Genomic DNA, 20,219 nt, shown 5'->3' with positions numbered 1-20,219 from the left:
TAAAAAAATCATTTGGTTGGAATTTAAGAAACAACAGAATGATATTGATGATATCAACAAAATACCTGGGTACTACGATCAGTTCTGATGTGGGTGAGAAGCCATGGATAGCCAGCCTTATAACAAAAATAAACCTACTAATAGCTCAAGGACTGATTATTGGGAGAAAGTTTGGAAAATTCTCCCTGCAACCGATTATTAATTTTTACAACCAGAAGGTTGTCCCAACCTTGATTTATGCTGGAGAGGCTGGTTTGAGATTGCCTTGGGAAACCTGGGGAAAAACTGGAAAATAAATTCTGGAAGAGGATCCTAGGACTTTCCAATGGCAATAATTTGGCACAAATTGGGCCTGTACTTCCTCCACACTCGTATTTTCTGGAGATCCCTGGCCACTTATCCTAACGTAAAATTGAGAAAAAGAAACAAAATATCCCTCCCTCAACCATTCAGAGATAAACTACCTACTGCTGCCAAACCAGAACAAAAATTCAACTTTACTAAAGTAACTATCCCACAAATCGAAAAGATAATACTCTCACTCAAACCATCCAACTGTTGAGGCGATATATGCCCAGCCAAACTGATAAAAGATGCGGCCAGAGATCTATCCCCTTTTATTTCTAAACTCATTAATGCTTACTTTGCTTCAGGCATGATACCAGATAACCTTAAACAATCTTGGGTTCTACCCCTCCTGAAAAAAGAAACCTTGGACCCTTCCATCGTGACCAACTACAGGCCAATCACAACAGTACCATTTCTGTTAAAAATACTAGACAGAGTGGCTTACTTACAGATCCAAGAACATTTGGAACTGCATCAACTATTAGGCACCAGACAATCAGGTTTCAGACCTCAGCACGGCACAGAAACCGCGCTCATCGATCTCAAAACACAAATCGATGAGCTGAGAGACCATGGCAAAACAGCCTTACGCCTCCTACTGGATCTCTCAGCGGCCTTCGACCTTGTAGATCATGATTTGCTCTGTACCCACCTGTAATCGGCAGCCCACTTCTCCACACATGCTATTGCATTGATCAAATTATTCCTAAGTGGTAGAACTATGAGGGTCTTCTCCACCTCTGCAGCAGCCGACCCATTACCCATTACATGTGGCATTCCCCAGGGCTCCTGCGTATCCCTGACTATGTATAACATCTTCACGAAGCTCCTGTTCGATGATCTAGACCTTGTGGGTGTCACCTACACTAACTACGCAGATGACACTTAGATTCTCATCCCACTCTCGGGCTTGGTGAATAGGATATACTTCATCATTCAGGCATGGATGGCCTGCCACGGTCTATGCCTGAATGATGACAAAACGGAACTCATCATACTGGGGAATACTCAAAATATTAAAAAAACTGAACGATAGCTACTCATCATTTGTCATAGATGGTAACAATATTAAAGTAGGAAAAGAGGTAAAAACACTAGGTTTCTACCTCGACTCCTGTCTCTCCCTATCAAGGAAAGTGAATGCGATGGGCTCCAGCACTGCATACACCTGCAAGCAGATCAGAGCAGCAAAACCATTCCTGTCCACTAACAACTGCCTCACCTTATCAAGAGCGTTGGTACTATCCAAACTGGACTACTGCACCGCCCTGTATATAGGGTCTAGTAAACACATGCTGCAAAAATCCAAACCTTGCAGAATAATGCCCTTAGAGCCGCCTTAGGAATCCCAAAAAGAGAGCATATCTCCGACATCAGAAGACAATCTAATTGGCACTCTACAGCAGACAAAATTAAACTTAAAACAGCATCACTAACATACAAAAGTATCAACGATCTAGCCCCAAAATACCTAACCGAAAGGTTCCAAAGAAGAATATCCAACAGACCCACTAGAGTAGCATATGCCAACCAGCTAGTTGTGCCCCCCTTTAAACTAAACGCTGCCGGAGGTAACAGTTTCCCTGTCAAAGCAGCCCAGCTGTGGAACTCCCTCCCTACCTCGTTAAGGTCTGACCAATCCTACTCACACTTTCGACTTAACTACATTAAATGGTTCAAATAAAATGACTCGTAACTGACAGACACCAGGACTATCTACATCCTACCCACCTGGTAATCTGGAGCGAACGCTTACTTACATGCTCTTCCATCAGAGCTTACTCCACCATGCTTTTTGCCTTAATGTATACTGTGTATACACCTCTATGTACAATTACTTGTGTATATAATTCTGTACTCTGCTAGGTGCACAAACTGTATATTACCCCGTGTACAAACCGTAATGTCATCACTTTTCCAATCACCAATGTATTAACTACGTTTGAAATGTGTAACTGTAACCTGTAAGTTTAAGTATTTTTTCACACGCTGTCATGATGCCCGCTCCCGGGGAGCCGGTTCAAGCCCTGCGTCCCCGAAAGCGGACATCCAGTCCCCAAGGAAAGACCCAGCAACCCCATATAGGGGCCCTTTGGACAGTGTCCTGGCGCCTATGGCGCCAGGCTCATAAAAGACATCAGTCCTGGCGCCATAGGCGCCAGGCTCATTATGGGAGTGCTTGGGTGCACTTACCTGATGCAGACCATGCTGCAGGATCCTGGCCTCCTTGAGGCCTGAAAGGAACTACTTTGCCTGTGGGACTAATTTACCATCCGGGCGTGGTCGGGGAAGGACACATACCTGATTGGAGGAAGGATACATACCTGGAACTTCTTCCAAGGCTATTTAAACCCCACCCGAACAGCCACACGTGCTTTGCGTTGTTCTGCATCTAGCAGCTGGACGCTCACCGTGTCTGCTCCTGCATCCTGACTTCTGCCACGCCTGCCAGCATCCTGGATAACCTGCAAAGGAAGAGAAGAAGAGAACAGAAGAAGGAAAAGTCCTTACCTGCTAAATCCCGCATCACGGAGACATCTCGCCGACAATCCTGAAAAAGAAGACTCTTATTTAAAAGTTCATCGCGTCGATCGCTGCAGCGCTGTATTCCACTCACCTTTACAGGGCACCTCCATGTTCAGCAGCGATCATCCGGATTCGCAGTCACGCCCCAGCGCCTAGGGAGAAAAAGGCAAGAACAAAAGGTGAGAGAGAGAAGGGAATAAGGAAAGCTAAATCTCCATGTTAAGACTTACCTGTTGATTCATTCCCTCTTCATTTCGGGTCCGCGCCGCATCCTGGCATTTCCGGACCCCGGCCCCTAAGGGGAAAAAAGGACATCAGCGTTAATGAGCAAATGAAAAGACATTACCAAAAAACGCTCATTAAAGTCTGACCTGATTTCTACAAGGATTTCACCTCTAATCTCGTGTCGGTGCCTGTTACCCGGCATTCCGTACCCCGGCCCCTATGGGGAAAAAGACACTAGCATTAGTACATTAATGCATGGACACAAGGGGAACCTCTTATCAAAAAACTTACCTGGAAGCCAAGCAAGTTTGGTTCTCACCAATCCGAAAATCCAGTGAAGTAACTGGATACCAACGCGCCCCTGCATCAGAAGCAGGATGGAGAGCTTGTCCTTCCAGACCCTAAGGTGAGACGCTACGGGGAATCACAGAAGGGTTTCGAGGAGGGTGAGAGGGGAAAGTGGGAGGCCGATTGCATTACCCCGCAGACAGTTAATCCCCTATTTTCGCCTACAGAAGGATACTTCTGCGAGCCAGACAAGCCAGATTTGGGGGCCCGGTCCAGTCCGTCTTCCGAACCCTGCGCATCACCTTAGAAGAGGTCACAGCAGCGCGAACCAGTCCAGCGCCTCCGTGGGAGTCAGGTGAGCGTTACACACGCGCCCAGATACCCTTGGGTCTGGCGCGTGATATAAATAAATTAAAAAAAATAAAAAATAAAAATAATAATAATAAAAATAAACTGAATGCCCTTCCTTGCCCACCACAATACCGATTTATAAAAATGAAAGAAGTGGGGATGTACTTCTGGCCGCTGAACAATTGGAAGGACAAATGTATGGAAATCTTGACAAACCTTAATTTGACTGTGGAAATTCTGTGCAACAACCCAAGAAGGGTTAAGACGGCCGTATTTGCAGCAGACTGGCCAGAAACTGTAGCGAGGAGGTCTGCCTTGTGCTCCCACATGCTGTCTAAAACACTTGATGGTCTCCCGAACATAACTCCGCAATATCTAAAAACATTGCCTAACCCAAAACATAGAGATCTGCTGCTGAGATTCCATCTAAATGTGCTGCACACGAAGGAAGTACTTTTTAAATATGGAAAAGTAAAAGACAATATTGGGCTTCATTACACGGATGGCAGTGGACCAAGGTGCTATTAGCACCTTGGTCCATGCCGGTAAAATACCGGCACCGCCTTGGTGGAAAGGGGAATTACCGCCCTATTCCAAGGTTGGTGGGGCGGTAATTCCCCCTTCCCCCATTGCCCTTCCCCATTCCCATTTTTGCCCCATAGGGCATAATGGGAATGGGAAAGGTGCTAATTACGGCACCGCAAATTGCGGTACCGTAATAAGCTCCCTGGTCCCTTTGCGGGTTGGTTTTTAACGCCTGCAAAAAGCAGGCGTTAAGTTCCCCAACCCGCAAAGGGACCTCGTAGTAAGGCGGTAAGGGTTTACCGGTACCGGTAAAATACCGGTACCGGTAAACCCTTACCGCCAACTGTGTAATGAGGCCCAATATGTGCCAGTTCTGTTCTGCACAGGAGCAATCACTGCAATATTTGATACTCTTCTGCCCTGAATTAAGAACTGAAAGAACTCTTCTGCTATATGACAAACTGAAGTTCTTCCCGGGCTTGAATGCTGAGCTGTGGTGGGAAACCCTCTATGCTGTGTCTAACGCAATGGCGCTTAGGGCACTGGGTGTTTTCCTGGAGGTAATGTTTGGGCAGGAAAACATTACCTCCAGGAAAAGAAGGAATCATTTTAGTCTAAATTTTAAACGAGTGATGATGAAATTGACGGAATGCCAAGAGATAATTCTAAAGGGGATAGAGGTACAAGGAAGGGATCTTCACAAGCCCTCACCCCTCTAGGACTCGTTGTGATACGGAGAGCTGCCAAATATGGTTGTTTAATGGTTGAATTGATGTGAATTATCTCTTGGCATAGTAATGTACGGAAAAGCAAAAGTTTGTTTTTATAACTAAATGTTTAATAAAAAAAAAAGAGGCACTCAATCCGCACCTTTGGTGATGTTGGGTAATGGAACGGGATCTTGCCCCCCATGTGCGTGTCAGATAGTTCACAACCAAATGCCTTGCCAGGTCATCTTTTTGAATTGACGTATTAATGCTAATGCGTCGTTTAAAGATGTAATTGATCTATACTTGAATAGCAGCTTGAGATATCTCTTCCTAGTATAGCGACAAATCACAAAAAAATCATTCAGATAAGCATACACAATATAAGGGCCATACTCTATAACACGGCCACGAGCTGGAGTGTTAGTACCCTTCAATGGCTAAATGTTGACACTTTCGGTGCAGGCCTTGATTGTCATTGGCTCATTCATGAGAAGGTGGGTGGGGCTATCTGCATGACTTCAAATGCACTGAGCGTTCTTTCAAGTAAATAAGAAAGGCTGGGCTCTCCCATGCCCAGTACAAGAGAATGTTCACGCATGTCCAAGTGTTTATTCAATTGTTAATGCCTAACTTTTCCTGAACCTCCAAATGGCTTGTGTTGTTCTATTAAAAAAAGTGTCCCACTTTTTTCCAATGTTTCCAATGTTCCTTTTTCAACACAGGCTCCTCGCTCTGTCTGCAGTGAGAGCTGTCTTCCAGGGTACAGAAAAGCTCCTATAAAGCAGATGCCCACCTGCTGCTTTGACTGTGTGCCGTGTGCCGAAGGAGAGTTTTCAAACAGCACAGGTGAGTGATGTCTTTGCAGCTGGTACTGTTCACAAGGGTGAAATACTATGAGCATACTGTGAGTCAATAACTCATAAGTTATACTCTGTGTACACTTTTACCAAGACCCTTTGAAGGAGTACCCACCGTCTGAATGAGATGGAATCCCTGACCACTTCTCACCCTCAAATTTCACTTCTTGCGATTACAGAAACCTGTATCTCCCCTCATTTCTCTGCTACACTAGCAGCTTTCCACACTGACTCTGCTACCATCTCCCACTCTCCCCAACCTGTTTGGAAGTGCTGTTGTGTGGGGTTCCTAATTAATAAGGCCATCAACACTCCCCCTTGACCCCTCTATGACAGCAACTGTTCCTCATTTGAATATGCCACTATTAAATTCCTCCCCCATACTCCTCTCGCATGTTTCTAGGTGCCACAAAACAAGGAAGGGGAGACAAAGAAAAAACAGGACAAATGATCCTACTAGCCCTTGTGCCATTCTGATTCTGCAAGTGCGACAACAAAAGTGCAAGGGGGAAAGGGAGAAGGGGGAAGTGCAAACAGAGCACCATGGCTCTGCGTAAGTGCGGCCAGGGTAGCGCAGATCTGGGTAAGTGCATGAAAGGCAGGGGGCAATAGGCGTAGTTACAGCCCCAAAGTGTGCGGAAGGCCCAGAGCAGGAAGACTAGTCAAGGAGGGGCCTGGGCTGGGACCCTGTGAGACTCTGAGGGTACCCGGCAACCAATCAGGGCAGGCAGACTGGAAGATTAGCCAGGAAGAGCAAGAGACAAGGCAGAGGAGAAAAGGAAGATCTTGATCAGCTTCCAGAAATTCAGGTGGTCTGTCTCATGTTTGAGAGGGGCTGGGAGGCTGTTCCAGAGGGAGGCACCTACAGAGGAAAGAGATCTGCCCCCCAGTCTCTGCTTGGAGAAGCATCTGACCCTCTGAGAGTTTGAGGTAGCTAAGTGAAGGGCTCTAAAAGGAAGGTATTTAGGCAGAGAGAGGTGGATATAGTGCATGCCCTGGCCTCAGAAAGCTTTGTGGATAATTTGTGGATGATGCAACGGGTCTTGAACTTGATCCTTGAAGCCACCGGGAACCAGTGCAGAGATTTCAGGGCTGGTGAGATGTGGTCCCTGGGCTTGAGGCCAAGGATAAGTCTTGCCGTCCTGTTCTGGATTAGTTGAAGGGGGTGGAGAGTAGAGTTAGACAGATTGCGAAAGAGGCTGTTGGAGTAGTCCAGCCTGGAGAGAACGAGAGCTCTGGAGACAGTGAGCTTCTGGGTGAAGGTGAGAAAATGTAGAATAGCTCTTAGGATTGCAGCTGGAAGTGAGCCTGTTTGGTAAGGTCCAGTATTTGAGGAGAGAAGGAAGAGTGGAGTCAAAGATGACCCCGAGGTTTTAGCCTCCAAGGAGGGCAAGGATAGAGGGCCCATGGAGGGAAGCCAGAGTGAGAGAGGGAAAGCAGGAGAAGAGGACCCAATTAGAAGTATCTCAGTCTTACTGGCATTGAGGAAGAGATTGTTGGAGGTGATCATTCCTGAATCGCTGATGGACAGTCAGGAAGAAGAGGATGCTGAGGGAAGCCTGAAAGAGAGTGTGTCGTCCTCATAACACTGGAAGTTAAAAGAGAAAGTGGAAATCAGCAAAGCCAAAGGGGCCTAGGAGACATTGAAGAGCCAGGGTGAGAGCATAGAGCCCAGGGGGACACCACAAGTTGAGAGAGAGGTGGTGGAGAGAAAGGACCCAAGTTGGACCTGGGAGGGTCGGTACAGGAGGAAGGATGGCAGCCACGCCAGAGCCTGATCGGTGATGCCCAGGTTTTCGCAAAGTCGATTAATCAGGATGGCATGATTGGCCATATCAAAGACAAAGGAAAGGTCCCCCTGATCCTCTCAACTCCCTCTTTCCTGGTCTGAACCCTTCTCCTTGAATAACCTCCTACTGAAATCCCCACTGTCATGCTGGGGTACTTTAACCTTCCCATGCCCACTGAAGACCTGCCTTGTACTTAAATCCCTCCTTCCTGGCCACTCATGCTATTCCTTACACAACCAGCCTACCCATTCTACCCACTCTGGTTGGATCTCTCTTGATCTTGTCTTTCTTGCTAATTCACTCTCCTCATCCAACCTCTCAATAGACCCCTCTCCCTCGGATCACTCCATTATTCCATTTACCAGCTCAGTCCCTTCCCGTTCTACTCATCTCCCCTCTTCAATGACTAAGAGGACATTCAGGCAGGACGCCTTACCTTGATGATGTGATGACCCCTCTTCTGTATCTTTCCCCTAGTCATGCCTCTTCCATTCACTATGATTTTTCTCACTTTAGCTATGCACTCATGACTCCATTTGACAAACGCTATCCCGCACACACATTCACACCTTCCCATCCCCAGCCTCAGTCTCGGATCACCTCAGAAATTCAGACTCTCAAAACAAAGAGGCAACGTGACCTGCGATGAAGGTGCAAATTATGAACACCTTCCCTACTCCTAGCCTGCAAAAAATCACTTGCTGCCCTAACCTCTGCACTGGACTCTGCCAAACCCTCCTCCATCACAAACCTAAATTCCTCCCTTCACAGTTACCCCTGAAAAATGTTTTCTACCCTCTGATCTTTGCTCACACCACCAATCCAATATCCATCCCCTTCCCCATTTCTGCTAATGACGTTACTCACTACTTTTCTTCTAATATCTCTAAAATTCATGTCACTCACAGCCCTTCTCTTTCTCTCTCTGCAACCATCCTTCTGTTCACTGCCCTTCTCCCTCTACCACATCTACGTCTGACTACTTCTGCCCTACCCCCTCTATTGAATGAGCACACATCTAATCACTTACCATAACTTTGTGAGATCTTTAACCACTCTCTCTGCTGGACTACCTGCCTTCTTCAAATCTGCAACTGTCTTAATCCTATTAAAGAAACCTCTGCTGATCCAAACGTCCCAGCAAACTGTTGCCCAGTTTCTCTCTGTCCACTTTCCTTGTAATTGAGCATTTTAGCAGGTGGTCTTTAACCGGATCACTAAGTACCTTGAGGGAAATAACCTTGGAAATCTACTTCAATGTGGCTTCTGTAGTAAACACTCTGTTGAGGCTGCACTCATTCATGTCTCCAACGTTCTCTTTCATGTTCACCATTCCAAACGCTCTTCTATACACATCCTTGTGAAATTACCAGGCAGGAGACAAAGAGCCTCATTATGAGTCCGGCGGTAACCGAGGTGGTAAAACTGCCTGGTTACCGCCAGACTCGTATTACCATTCCGCCTCCGTGATTCCCGGAATTACCGGGGCATTGCAACCCGGGTGTCCCGGGAAATCCGGAGGCAGAATGGTGTAAATCTCCATTCCCATTGAGTCCTATGGGACTCAATGGGAATGGGGATCATGGAAACACCGGCACCATCTCGTGATGGTGCCGGTGTTTCCTCGTCCGCCTGCAGGCGGGCGGTGGTAAACGCGCCAGGTCAGACCTGGCGGTGACGCCACCTCCCGCCTGCAGGACTCGGGATTGGGCGGTCCGGAATTAACAGTGGCAGCGGGTTTACCGCCACTGTTATTTCCGGACCGCCCAACCTGTAATGAGGCCCAGTTTGCTTTAACAGTGGAAGGTCCTTTATTCAGGATGCAAAAAATGAGAAAACTGCTTCTGTGGGAGCTCATGGGTTAAGTAAAGCAAAGAGAAGTCTGTGGTGAGGGTCGCGTATACGAATGCCACCTGGTTCACCTTCTATCCGGCTCAATACGCCCAGTGCAAGCCTTTGTTGCTCTCTGGCCAGTCGTCGGTGTCTCTCTCTGGCTGTAAACTGCAGAGAAAAAAGAACAGGGAAAAGCCTCAGTGCTTCCATATTCAACTGTAAACCCTGACCCCTGTCCAATCCACAGGCTTTCTAGACCCTGCGCAGTGAATGTTGTTCCCTCTAACCCCCTCCCACTCCCATGGGTGGTACCAGTGCCCAGGCTCCGGTATCCCGTCCCAACCCAGCTATGACCAGTTGTGACCTCCGGTTGCATCGGGGTAGTGGACTGCAGCAGCAGCGATGTAGGAGCCTGCATAGGGCTCGTGGCACTTTCCATTCATCACCCATGAGTAGGTGTCTGTGTTTCCACTGCAGCATTTTGATGATCTTGCCTTTCGGGGACGGGCACCAGGGGGTGGTTTGGGATTTTACTGGCAAGCTAGCATTCTGAGTACTGTAGTGGGGGGCTGGACTAGTATTGTAGTGCCTCGGCTGGATTTGCTCTCCATTGGGAGCAACCTCACACACCCCAACTAAAGGACCAAGACAATCGGACGGGCCAACCAGCCGAGACAGATAGTCGGCGACCAGTTGGAAACTACCTGGTTTATGAACCGTAGTGAAGTCGAAAGGCTGGAGGGTAAGGAACCACCACAGGACCTGATGGCTGGAGTCTTTTTGAAGGGACAGCCACAGCAGAGGAGCATGATCCGTAAATAAGGTAAAATGATGCCCCAACAAATAATAACAGAGTGACTCAACGGCCCATTTCATTGCTAGGCACTCCTTCTCCAGGGTGGAATAGGACAGTTCATGAGAGAGTAACTTCCAACTGATGAAAGCAATGGGACGGAGGTCAAACGCATCTCCTTGGGCCAACAATGCTCCCAGACCTAACGCAGATGCATCAGCCTGTAGAAAGAAAGGTTGCATATAATCTGGACAGTGTAATACGGGGCGGCAGTATATCGTAGAAACCAAGGGGTGGAAGGCCTGGATTGACTCGTCCTGTAGGACTGCCGAATGATTAGCTCGAAGAGCATCAGTTAATGGAGTGGCTATAGTTGAAAAATGGGGAATGAACAGGCTCTAATAACCTTCACAACCTAGGAATGCTTGTATCTCCATTTTCGTGGTGGGGATGTGAAGTTTGTGAATGGCTTGTATTTTGTCCATAAGAGGAGTTATCCTTCCCCGGCCTACAGTATAACCCAGATATCTGGTGGTCTTTGCAGCCAATCGGGTTTTCCTTGGATTAATGTGCAGTCCAGCCTCTTTGAGGGCCTTGAGGGCAATGGTCACTCTCAGGAGATGGCAAAGGTGTTCTTCCCATGATGAACTGTAGATGACGATATTGTCTAGGTAGGTGGTTGCATAGGATTTACGAGATTGCAGTATTCTATCCATTAGCATCTGGAAGGTGCCCCATGTAGTCAAAATGGAAAATACCTTGTGGGGTTGAAAACGCAGTCTTTTTTTGATCTTCGGGTTTAAGCAGGATTTGCCAATAGCCCTTAGGTCTAATGTACTGAAATATGTACATGTACAAATAGCTGAGCCTAGGTTTTCAAGTAATTCATCTATGCAGGGCATATGATATGCCTCATAGCGGGAAATTGCATTTAGTTGTCGAAAGTCCATACAGATCCTTGTGGTGTCATCCGACTTTGGGACCAGTACAACAGTGGAACACCACACGATTTTGCCCATTTTCAACATCGCATTTACCTCTTTGGAGACTTTGGTCCTTTTGGCTTCTGGTATCTGATACTGCCGTAGTCGGATTATCTTCCAAACCTCTGTCCGGATTGAGTGTACCGGCTGATTGGTTCTACCAGGGATACCGGAGAAGATAGAAGCCGCAGGGGCTAAGACCTTGAATAGTTCCTCCATCTGGGCTTCACTCAATTGGCCTTCCAGTAGCACGTCATGGATATTGCTTGGAGTGCTTGGGACCAGTTATCCTGGTACTAATAGATCCGCGTTGGTGACGGTCTGAACTGAGACAGAGTTTTCCTTCCAGAGTTTAACAAGTTGATGTGATAATTCTGCAGTTTTATCTGCTTGTCAGATTGCTCCTAATTTACAGGTCCTAACACCTTAGTCACCTTGTAGGGACCCTTCCGTTGGGCCAATAGCTTGTTCTCACTTGTAAGAAGCAGGACTAGCACCTTGTCGCCCACCTTGAGTGTGCATACTCGAGCCATCGTATTGTAATGTTTCTCTTGTTTATCCTGTGCCCTAGGTTATCACGCGCAAATTCGCTTAAATGACCTAATTGATCTCGTAGGTCACACACATGTTCCGTTAGATTTGTCTCCTCTTGTGCTTCCCATGTTTCCTTCAGCATCTCAAGTGGTCTTGGGCTGTCTTCTAAACAGGAGCTCAAAAAGGGAGTACCGAGTGGATGTCAGGGCCGCCCAGAATTCCTGCAGGAGTGACGATAGCCCACCAGACCCTCTAAGCATGCCGGCCCAACAATTTCTGAAGACCAACTAACAAGCTGGCACACCAAAGAGGAAAGGGGAAGTGGAAAAAATAACAAATGCAGGATCTTCTATGGCCCTCGACTTCTGCTCTCCTCTTGGGAAGACTGCTCTGTAGTGAAGACCTAAAATGAATCACAACAAATTATTCCTTTTCACACTAGTTTACTACTAGTACTGTTCTAACTTCTCTGATACTAAGACTTCTCTCCTACCTGCTGCCTATGCTTTTAAGCTGATAGGCTTGAATTACATCAGGTTGAAGAATGCTGATTCTTCCTTTATTCTTGTTGAATAAGAATGCTGCCTGGAAATGCATTTGCTGAAAACCTCCGATTGCTTCTGATTTCATTGTCTTGAGGCAACTACCCTTGATTTAATCAAGGACTAAAATGTCTTTAAATATTGTCACAGTTCTTTTCCTAAATGTTTTCTTTTCATTAATGTTCATAAATAACGTTACACAAACTTGAAATCCGCGTACTTGGCTTTTCTCTCAGACCTCTGCTTGCTGGCCGCGGGGTGCCCAAAAAAAGACAAAACTTTGTAGCTTACAATGACAAAAATACCTCAATCCGTACGTTGAACAGACTCTCAGGCAAAGGGAAATGAATGAGGAAGGAGGCACGCACGTGACTTTGTCGGGTCCTTTCCTCTAATGTGAGTCCGATGAAAACTCCTTGCGCTTCAAGTATGAGTCACACGATACGTCGCTTAAAAGAGTTACTGAGGGATTAGATTTGTTAAATAACTTTAGTCTGAAAGACCAAAGAAATATCGAGGCTTAGTACTACAAAATGAAATTAGACAATTGCGGGTCGAAAGATACAAGTATCTTTATTTCTGTACAGATTTCAAAGCAAAACAGATAGCTATCTGGCTCCCAACCCCTTGCAGTGTGTACCGGCAGACACAGTGAGGGGCGAGAGTGCTGGACATCTTAATGCGAGCTGTTTTATACATTTTCCTGATCATTGTCGAGCCCCTCTTCAAACTAATAATGTACATGCTAGGGTTCGTGCCCAGTTCACATGACAAATATGACAATATTATTTAACAGATTTGACACGTTTGAATGTCCATGAAGTTACAATGGCAGTATTGGGTCTCTGGCTCATAGTAAACCGAGTTTCAAGAAAGAACACAATATATTACAACCAAAGCGCACAGTTTGAGTTTGCTCTACATTGTTCCGATGTTTATATGAGGATGAGGCTTGTGAGCGCAGATAGTACTTGGATTGCAGTTCACACGAGTCACAAGGTTTCTTTGCATAGAACAAACAGTCTGCTCTCTGTCAGTCTAAATGTTGACACAACTCAAAGGTTGTTCGGCTCGGCTGTAGTTGAAACACAGTCCACCATTTTAAGATGCAAAGCAAGAGTTAAAATCAAAATGGCAGATAGTTCTTAAAATGGCAGCAAAGTTGATTAGAAATCACAGCATTTCGAACACGGTTTTCTGTGCAACGCGAATGGGCTTATTCATAACAAGGCGGTTCTATTTGCAAAGAGAGAACATCCCAGAGGTGTTAAGGCCCGCTTTTCAAATTCATTCAGATTAGTCCCATTGAAGTTCCTAGTAATACTATCATTCCAACGACCAAAGAATAGTGCCTTGAGCAAGGCATAGCATACAGTAGTTAGAGGAAGAGGATGAATATACCAGCCCAGTCCCTTCTCCCCATGTTGTGGCAAGTGTGAAAACACCCAGCAATTTGTTCTGTTCGGAATCGCATGGGTCGCATTCATGATCATTAGGAGAGTGCTATTATGGTAACCCTGTCTATGTTGGGAGTCTCGAGGAGGAAGAGTGTGCAGATGCACGAAAGGTGGAGACGCAGTGGGCACTATTTCAGTGGGTAACGGTTTATCAAGTGGATGCACCCTTCTATGTACCAGAACCCAAGCGTAAATACAACTATAAAACAGACCAGTACTATGATTAAAAAACAGTGGGTCCCCAGGGACCATGATCTTCGATGAACAGATTCTTTATCAGCCATGAGACCCATAGCTTGCTCCACATGAGTGGATTTAGGAAGGGACATTGTTTCTCAGTTAGGCTCTTTTAGTTAATTTATCTGTGGCTCCTGACCACGTGGCCTATCTTGCTTGAAGGTAACTTTGCCGGTCACTGCCTCTTATTTATTTTTCAGCGAAAGAGTGAAAAGGGACTGGCTCAACAATTATTCCTTGTGGGCACAGCCAATGCTGTGCTGTATGCCCTGTGTCTCGGACGCAGATCGTACCTCAAGACTCCAGGTACGGTGTGATCTGCGAACAGAGTGTCGTTGCTTCCTGAAGGAAGTGATGAAGCAGAAGCAAGATTGCTCAATGGTGAAGAAAGAGACACAGAAGAACTTGAAGGCAAAGCAACATTTTCCCCAGGCCCCATGGGCTCAGGAAGGATTACCGTAGACAGAAAAGGCTTGTGATGAGCATCAAAGTGATCAATTTCCTTCTCTTCCCCTTTGTCGTGGGGCAGAAGAAAATGCATCTTCTTGATGTGCGTTGCGTGGATCCAGTGTCGTTTTCCTTCCACTCGTACAGCGGCCTGTGTGGCCAAGAGGACTTGCTGCGGTCCTCTTGAGCAAGGTGCGAGACAGGAGGTTGTGGGATGTTTTTACCCATGCATCCGAGCCCTACCTCAAAACTGTGCAGTACTGACATGGAAAACATCATGATGGCCAGAGCTTCCCAGAAAATGCCCAGGGAAATGCATGAAGAATAGGCTGCCACTCATTTTTGCCGATGTTATGGGCACAGAAGGACACTGCCTAAAACCACCATTGGACTACCCACACAGTAGTCTGAAACCATTGGGAATGGCAATGCTGATTGCCAAAAGCCAACCCATAACTGTTGGGAATTCATTTTCTTAAATCCCAAAAAGGGGTGCAGTACCAGTACTCACCACTATCAGAAAGCCGGCGTTTAAAACAACACCAGATTTTACTTTTTTCTGTAAAACTGAATAAATGAACCCAAGGCAAGCCAAAGAAAGACTTACTGAGAGGTGGATCCAATGTAAAGTTATATTCTGAAGTGACTTGAAGGTTTATAACAAGACTGGCTGAGCTGTGGATTTCAGCAGTTTAAGTAAATTTGGACTGAAAGACACTAAAAATCTAAATGTTTAAAAGGAATGAGTGACCTACTTTTGAATGTCACATAGGCTGCAATTGTTTAAATGTCATAGTTTTAAACTTAGAATCAGTATTCTAGCTGCATATGTAAAAAATTGTTAGTTATTTGAATGCAGAAAACTGGGGAACAGAAATGACATGTGGCTAAAAACTGGCTTAAAGAGATTCCAATTTTGCCTGGCAACTACCCCCATCAGGAGTGAAACTTGATTCACAAGTAACTTCCCAGGCCTGGCTGTTTCCTGCTGGTCACACTAAGGATATGCCATCTCTCTGATAATTGAATTAAGGGGAGCCCCCACAGAATACAGGAGCTCTGAACAATGCAACCCCCTTCACCCAGGCAGATGGTTTATTGCAGATGTCGTAAAACAGCTTCCTCTTGGCAGAAGCTGGGAGGGGCAGGGTCTCTGAGCTTGGCAGAAACTGGAAAGACTGGTTTCTGTACCATGTGACCTGAAAAGAAACACCCCTGTTGCCAGAATATGGTTTTAGAAAAAGGTGAATAACTCATAGTACGGACTTGTCATAATTATTTAAATGATGCCATAATTCTTGTGATTTTTCGGTGCACATTTTAAGACGTGTTAGGACCCGGTGGTATGTTCAGGGGGGTTTTAGCGGAAAAGAGGATATTACTCAAAATGTATGCATGTTAAAAATCTGACACTTCATCACTTAATGTCCATACCCCTTGCGCACATGTGTATAAATTTGGGTTAATGTCCGATATTGCGAAACCAGTTAAAAAGTGCAAATGTCGCCATTTCTGAATGCAAGCTCCCAGGAAGAGCAGATTTGGACAGGGTATACCTCCTGTGATATGTGAAGGGTGCATGTAATTTTAAACAAATGTGTACCTGTGCAAATATGTTTTTTGAGCAAATATAGATTGTGTGTAAAGTTGACAGGGGTGGGTTCTCTGTACCATAAACAGACCTCATCATGATGACACTTCATTTCATTCCCCCAATCAAGGGAAAGCGGATGAAGCGGCCAATGACAAGGGGAGAGGGGTAGGGCCTAGGAAGCTAGCCTCTCCACCCATTTTCAAAACACATAAAAGCAGACAGACAGGACAGATAGGGACCTTCAATTCCATTTGCTGCAACGCGCTCTGCCGGACCATACAACATTCAGAGATCCAGACTTCAAATCCATCAATCTCCAGAATCCAGAGAGAGAGAGAGCTGACCCAGATCACTGTGAAGTCCAGTCTAAAACCTGACCAGATCCGTGGCGAGGCCCATTTAATTCAAGAATATAGTGTGAGTACCTAGCAGACTGTGCAGAACCAATCTCTTAGTTAAAATAATATAATTCAAGCTATTTTAATCTAAGTAGAACTGTCTCCTAACTGTCACCTGTCATTTGTAAAGCTGTCACCTGTCATTTTCTAGTTGCAAGCTGCACTTGTCTTTTTGAACTTTAACATTCCAAATCCGAAAAACGACCTTTATTTAATCGCTCATATCTCCGTGACCGTTTGTCTTGCAGTAGAGACTTGCAGTAACTTTCATCTGGAAGCTGAGATCCTAGGCTGTCCTAGGACCCCAAAACGATAGTGCTAGTCCCTATAGTTTTGCCGCAATCGTGAAAAACGCACGCGCGAATTTTGCCGCGATTTGCAAATTTCTCAACGTGTGAAACCAGAAGCTTCTTGCTTTCATTTGCCAAAAATTCGTTTAACCTGCTAGTTACACCCTAGATCCTTGCTAAAGTGAGCTTGAACTCATCCCAAGTATATTTCACTCACCTAGAACCTCTAGAGGGAATTAAAAGCATTTTAGCATATTTTTCACTTCATTGCCAGCACATATAAAAGTATTTTGGGCCTGTGTTTCTAACTTCTGTAGTCTAAGCTTGCTGGGGTGAACTGAATTACATTTGATTGCATTTCTGAGAACTGTGTGCTTCCCTTCCATTTCCTTGCATTGCATAAAAGGGGGGAGGTAATTGCCAGAGAAAAGTGATTACATTGTTTTGTTGAAATCATATTGAGTATTTTCTGTACTGCATTTTCATTCCACCTTGCATCCATTTGAAACCATAAAGTATTGTTGCTATCTTATCCATCCTATAACCACTCATCATTGATTATAAAGAAGTGTGCTAGTGCCAGACAATCCATTATTGATTACTGATCAGATTAAGTGTGATATTCAATTATTAATTTATTATAAAGCGTGATATATATATACATTGTTTAAATTCTCAAATAAACCTTTAACTTGCAAAACAGAACTACTTCTTGGCTCAGTGGGGTCAGGAGGATTCCAAGAGAGGGGTGTTATATAGGGGTAGTCATCCAGAACGCATGAACTGGACATAAAGATATATCAATAAGGGTTTTCCATTCAGTATCCCAGACTAGGCATTGACTTAGCTGTAGTGTTGAATTAAATCCTCTTACAAGGTTCTTTCAAACGATTTAACGAGCACCCAGTTGCCAGGTCGGAGTCGATGACCTGGACCCTCGCATTTTACTGGGAGGGCTTCTCGCACCTGTTGATAAATCAAATACAAATTTTGAGTTAACTGGTCACAGTACTCAGAAAGGAGCAAATGCTTTACATCTTTTAGCCGCTTGGGTTTGGGTACATTGCAAATATCGGCTGGTCTCCCCATGATTATCTCATAGGGAGAGAGCCCCGTCCTAGACTGTGCGGTCGTTTGCATGGACAATAGAGCTATTGGTAAGGCATCTGGCCATTTAAAATTGCTATTCGTACAGATTTTTGCCATCTTATGAAATATACCATTGTGGCGTTCTACAAGTCCGGCCCTCTGAGCGTGTATAGCCGAATGGAACCATTTATCTATCTGCAATCCCGTGCATACTTGCAGGATAACAGCAGCGATAAAATGTGGACCATTGTCCGACCTAATAACTCTCAGCAAACCAAACGTAGGAAAATATTCCTTCAGCATGGTTTTCGCTGTCGTCATTGCTGCAGCATCTTTTAAAGGAAAAGCTTCGACCCATTTACTGAAAGCGCAAATAACTACTAGAACACACTTATAATTCTGACAGCACTCCATTTCAATGAAATCAAAGTTTATAACCTCAAAAGGCATAGAGGGGGGACCAAAACTACCCTTCGGTGGCGATGTACCTTTCCAAACATTATGCTGTAAGCATACCATGCAATTTTAGACAAAACGCTCAGCAGTCTTCGAGATATTTATATTCACCCAGACAGGTTCTAACAATTTACAAATCTTCTTGTCACATATGTGAGTTGGACCATGAGCCATCGTAACCATAGCGGTGACATAAGCATCGGGCAGCATCCGTTTTTGTTTTCCATTATCTACCCAACAACCTTCATCGTATAAACTTGCTGAACCCTCAGACCAGTTCGTCTGGAGTGGCATCAGACTGAATGTCTTTTATGCAATCAATCCCTACGTTTATCACTCAAGTGTTAGTGACCTCTTTCGTTATATACATTTTGGAATGCAAATCCGTGGCAGTCTGTTTGGCTATTCTGTCAGCAAAAATCGTTTCCTTTCCCCACATCATCTGTTACTTTCTGATGTGCTGCGCACTTCATTATTGCTAACTGAGTAGGAAGCGCAAGTGCTGAAAGTAGCCGAACTATCAAAGTACCATGTGGTATCTTAGTTCCATGAGAGGTCAAGAAACCTCTCTCTGCCCATAATCGACCGAAATTGTGAACCACCCCAAAGGCGTACTGACTGTCCATAAATATATTCACACTAAGCCCTTCGGAAAGTTCACAAGCTCGAGTCAATGCAATAATCTCTGCAGCCCGCGCAGAGTTATACAGAATTCTTTTGGTTTCTACAATAGTGCTTAATGTAGTGATTGCATGAGCAGCAGTGGATGTACCATCCGGAAATTTGATGCAGGAGCCATCGCAAAACAGCTCCCCTTGTGGATCTTTTAAGGGTGTATCACTTAGGTCAATTCTGCCCTTAGTCTTTTGTCCTGCGCTATAGAGGCAGTAATGTGACATTTGTCACTGCAATCAACTTCTTGCGGAAGAGGCAATAGTTTGGCCGGATTTAATGAGCAACATCTCTTAATTTGGATATGCGGTGCAAATGGAATCAGCTTGTACCCTGTTAGTCGTGCTGATGTGATATGTTGCGTCTGCATTCTGTTTAATAGAACATCTACAGAGTGAGGTACCATCACGGTTACGGAGTGACCCAGAAACATACCCTCACTTTGTTTTACAGATGCAGCAGCAACAGCTCTCAAACATCTCTGCAAGGCGCATGCAACAGGGTCAAGCGTGGAGGTAAAATAACCGCACAGTCTATTCTTTCCTCCACGTTCCTGCGTTAACACAGCCAAAGCGCCTCCATCATATTCATGCACATACAACACAAAGGCCTTGCTGTAATTTGGTGTACCCAAAACTGGTGCTGAACACAACGCAGCCTTGAGCAGATCAAAAGCTTTCCTGCAATCCATGTTCCAAGGTAAAGGCATAGAAATGCCCTTCTTTGTCAATGCCAACATTGGTTTTAACATTAATGAAAGTTAGGGATCCACTGTCTACAGTATGAAGCCATGCCTATCAAGGCTCTGACCTCTTTCTGTGTATTTGGGACAGACATGCTAGAGATGCTTTGTATCCATTCAGGTGTCAGTCTTCTCCCCTCTTTTGACAGGAGATAGCCTAAATAGGCGACCTCCTGTGGACAATATTGAAACTTTTTCAATGAAGCCTTATGCCCATGTGCTGCTAGATGGATAAGCAGCAACACAGTGCCCTCCTTGCAAGCAACTTCTGAATCTGCAGCTAAAAGAAGATTTTCAATGTACTGCAACAACGTGCAGGTAGAAGGCAACTCAAGTGTATCAAGCTGCTCCTTTAAAGATCTACTATAAATGCTTGGACTCTCAGTGTACCCTTGTGGCACACAAGCAAATGTAAACGAGCATCCCCCTATGGTGAACACGAACAAATATCTACTGTCAACATGTACAGGAATACTAAAGAAAGCATTCTTTAGATCCACAACACTGAAATGAGTAGCTGAAGCTTGAATCA

General features: G+C 45.2%; 1 protein-coding gene across 1 annotated transcript in view; it reads left to right on the top strand.

Annotated features, from left to right (window-relative positions):
- LOC138510674 (vomeronasal type-2 receptor 26-like) overlaps positions 1–20,219 on the top strand; it is a 59,385-nt gene that overhangs the window by 16,513 nt on the left and 22,653 nt on the right. The window contains exon 2 of the mRNA XM_069626454.1: positions 5,650–5,819. Coding sequence (XP_069482555.1) covers positions 5,650–5,819 — 170 coding nt within the window. The remainder of the gene's footprint in view (positions 1–5,649; positions 5,820–20,219) is intronic.

Source organism: Ambystoma mexicanum, chromosome 6p (assembly GCF_040938575.1).
Source record: "Ambystoma mexicanum isolate Mex_15411 chromosome 6p, UKY_AmexF1_1, whole genome shotgun sequence".
NCBI lineage: Eukaryota > Metazoa > Chordata > Amphibia > Caudata > Ambystomatidae > Ambystoma > Ambystoma mexicanum.
Note: the sequence above shows the minus strand (reverse complement) of the source record. Positions and strands in the feature narration are given on the sequence as shown.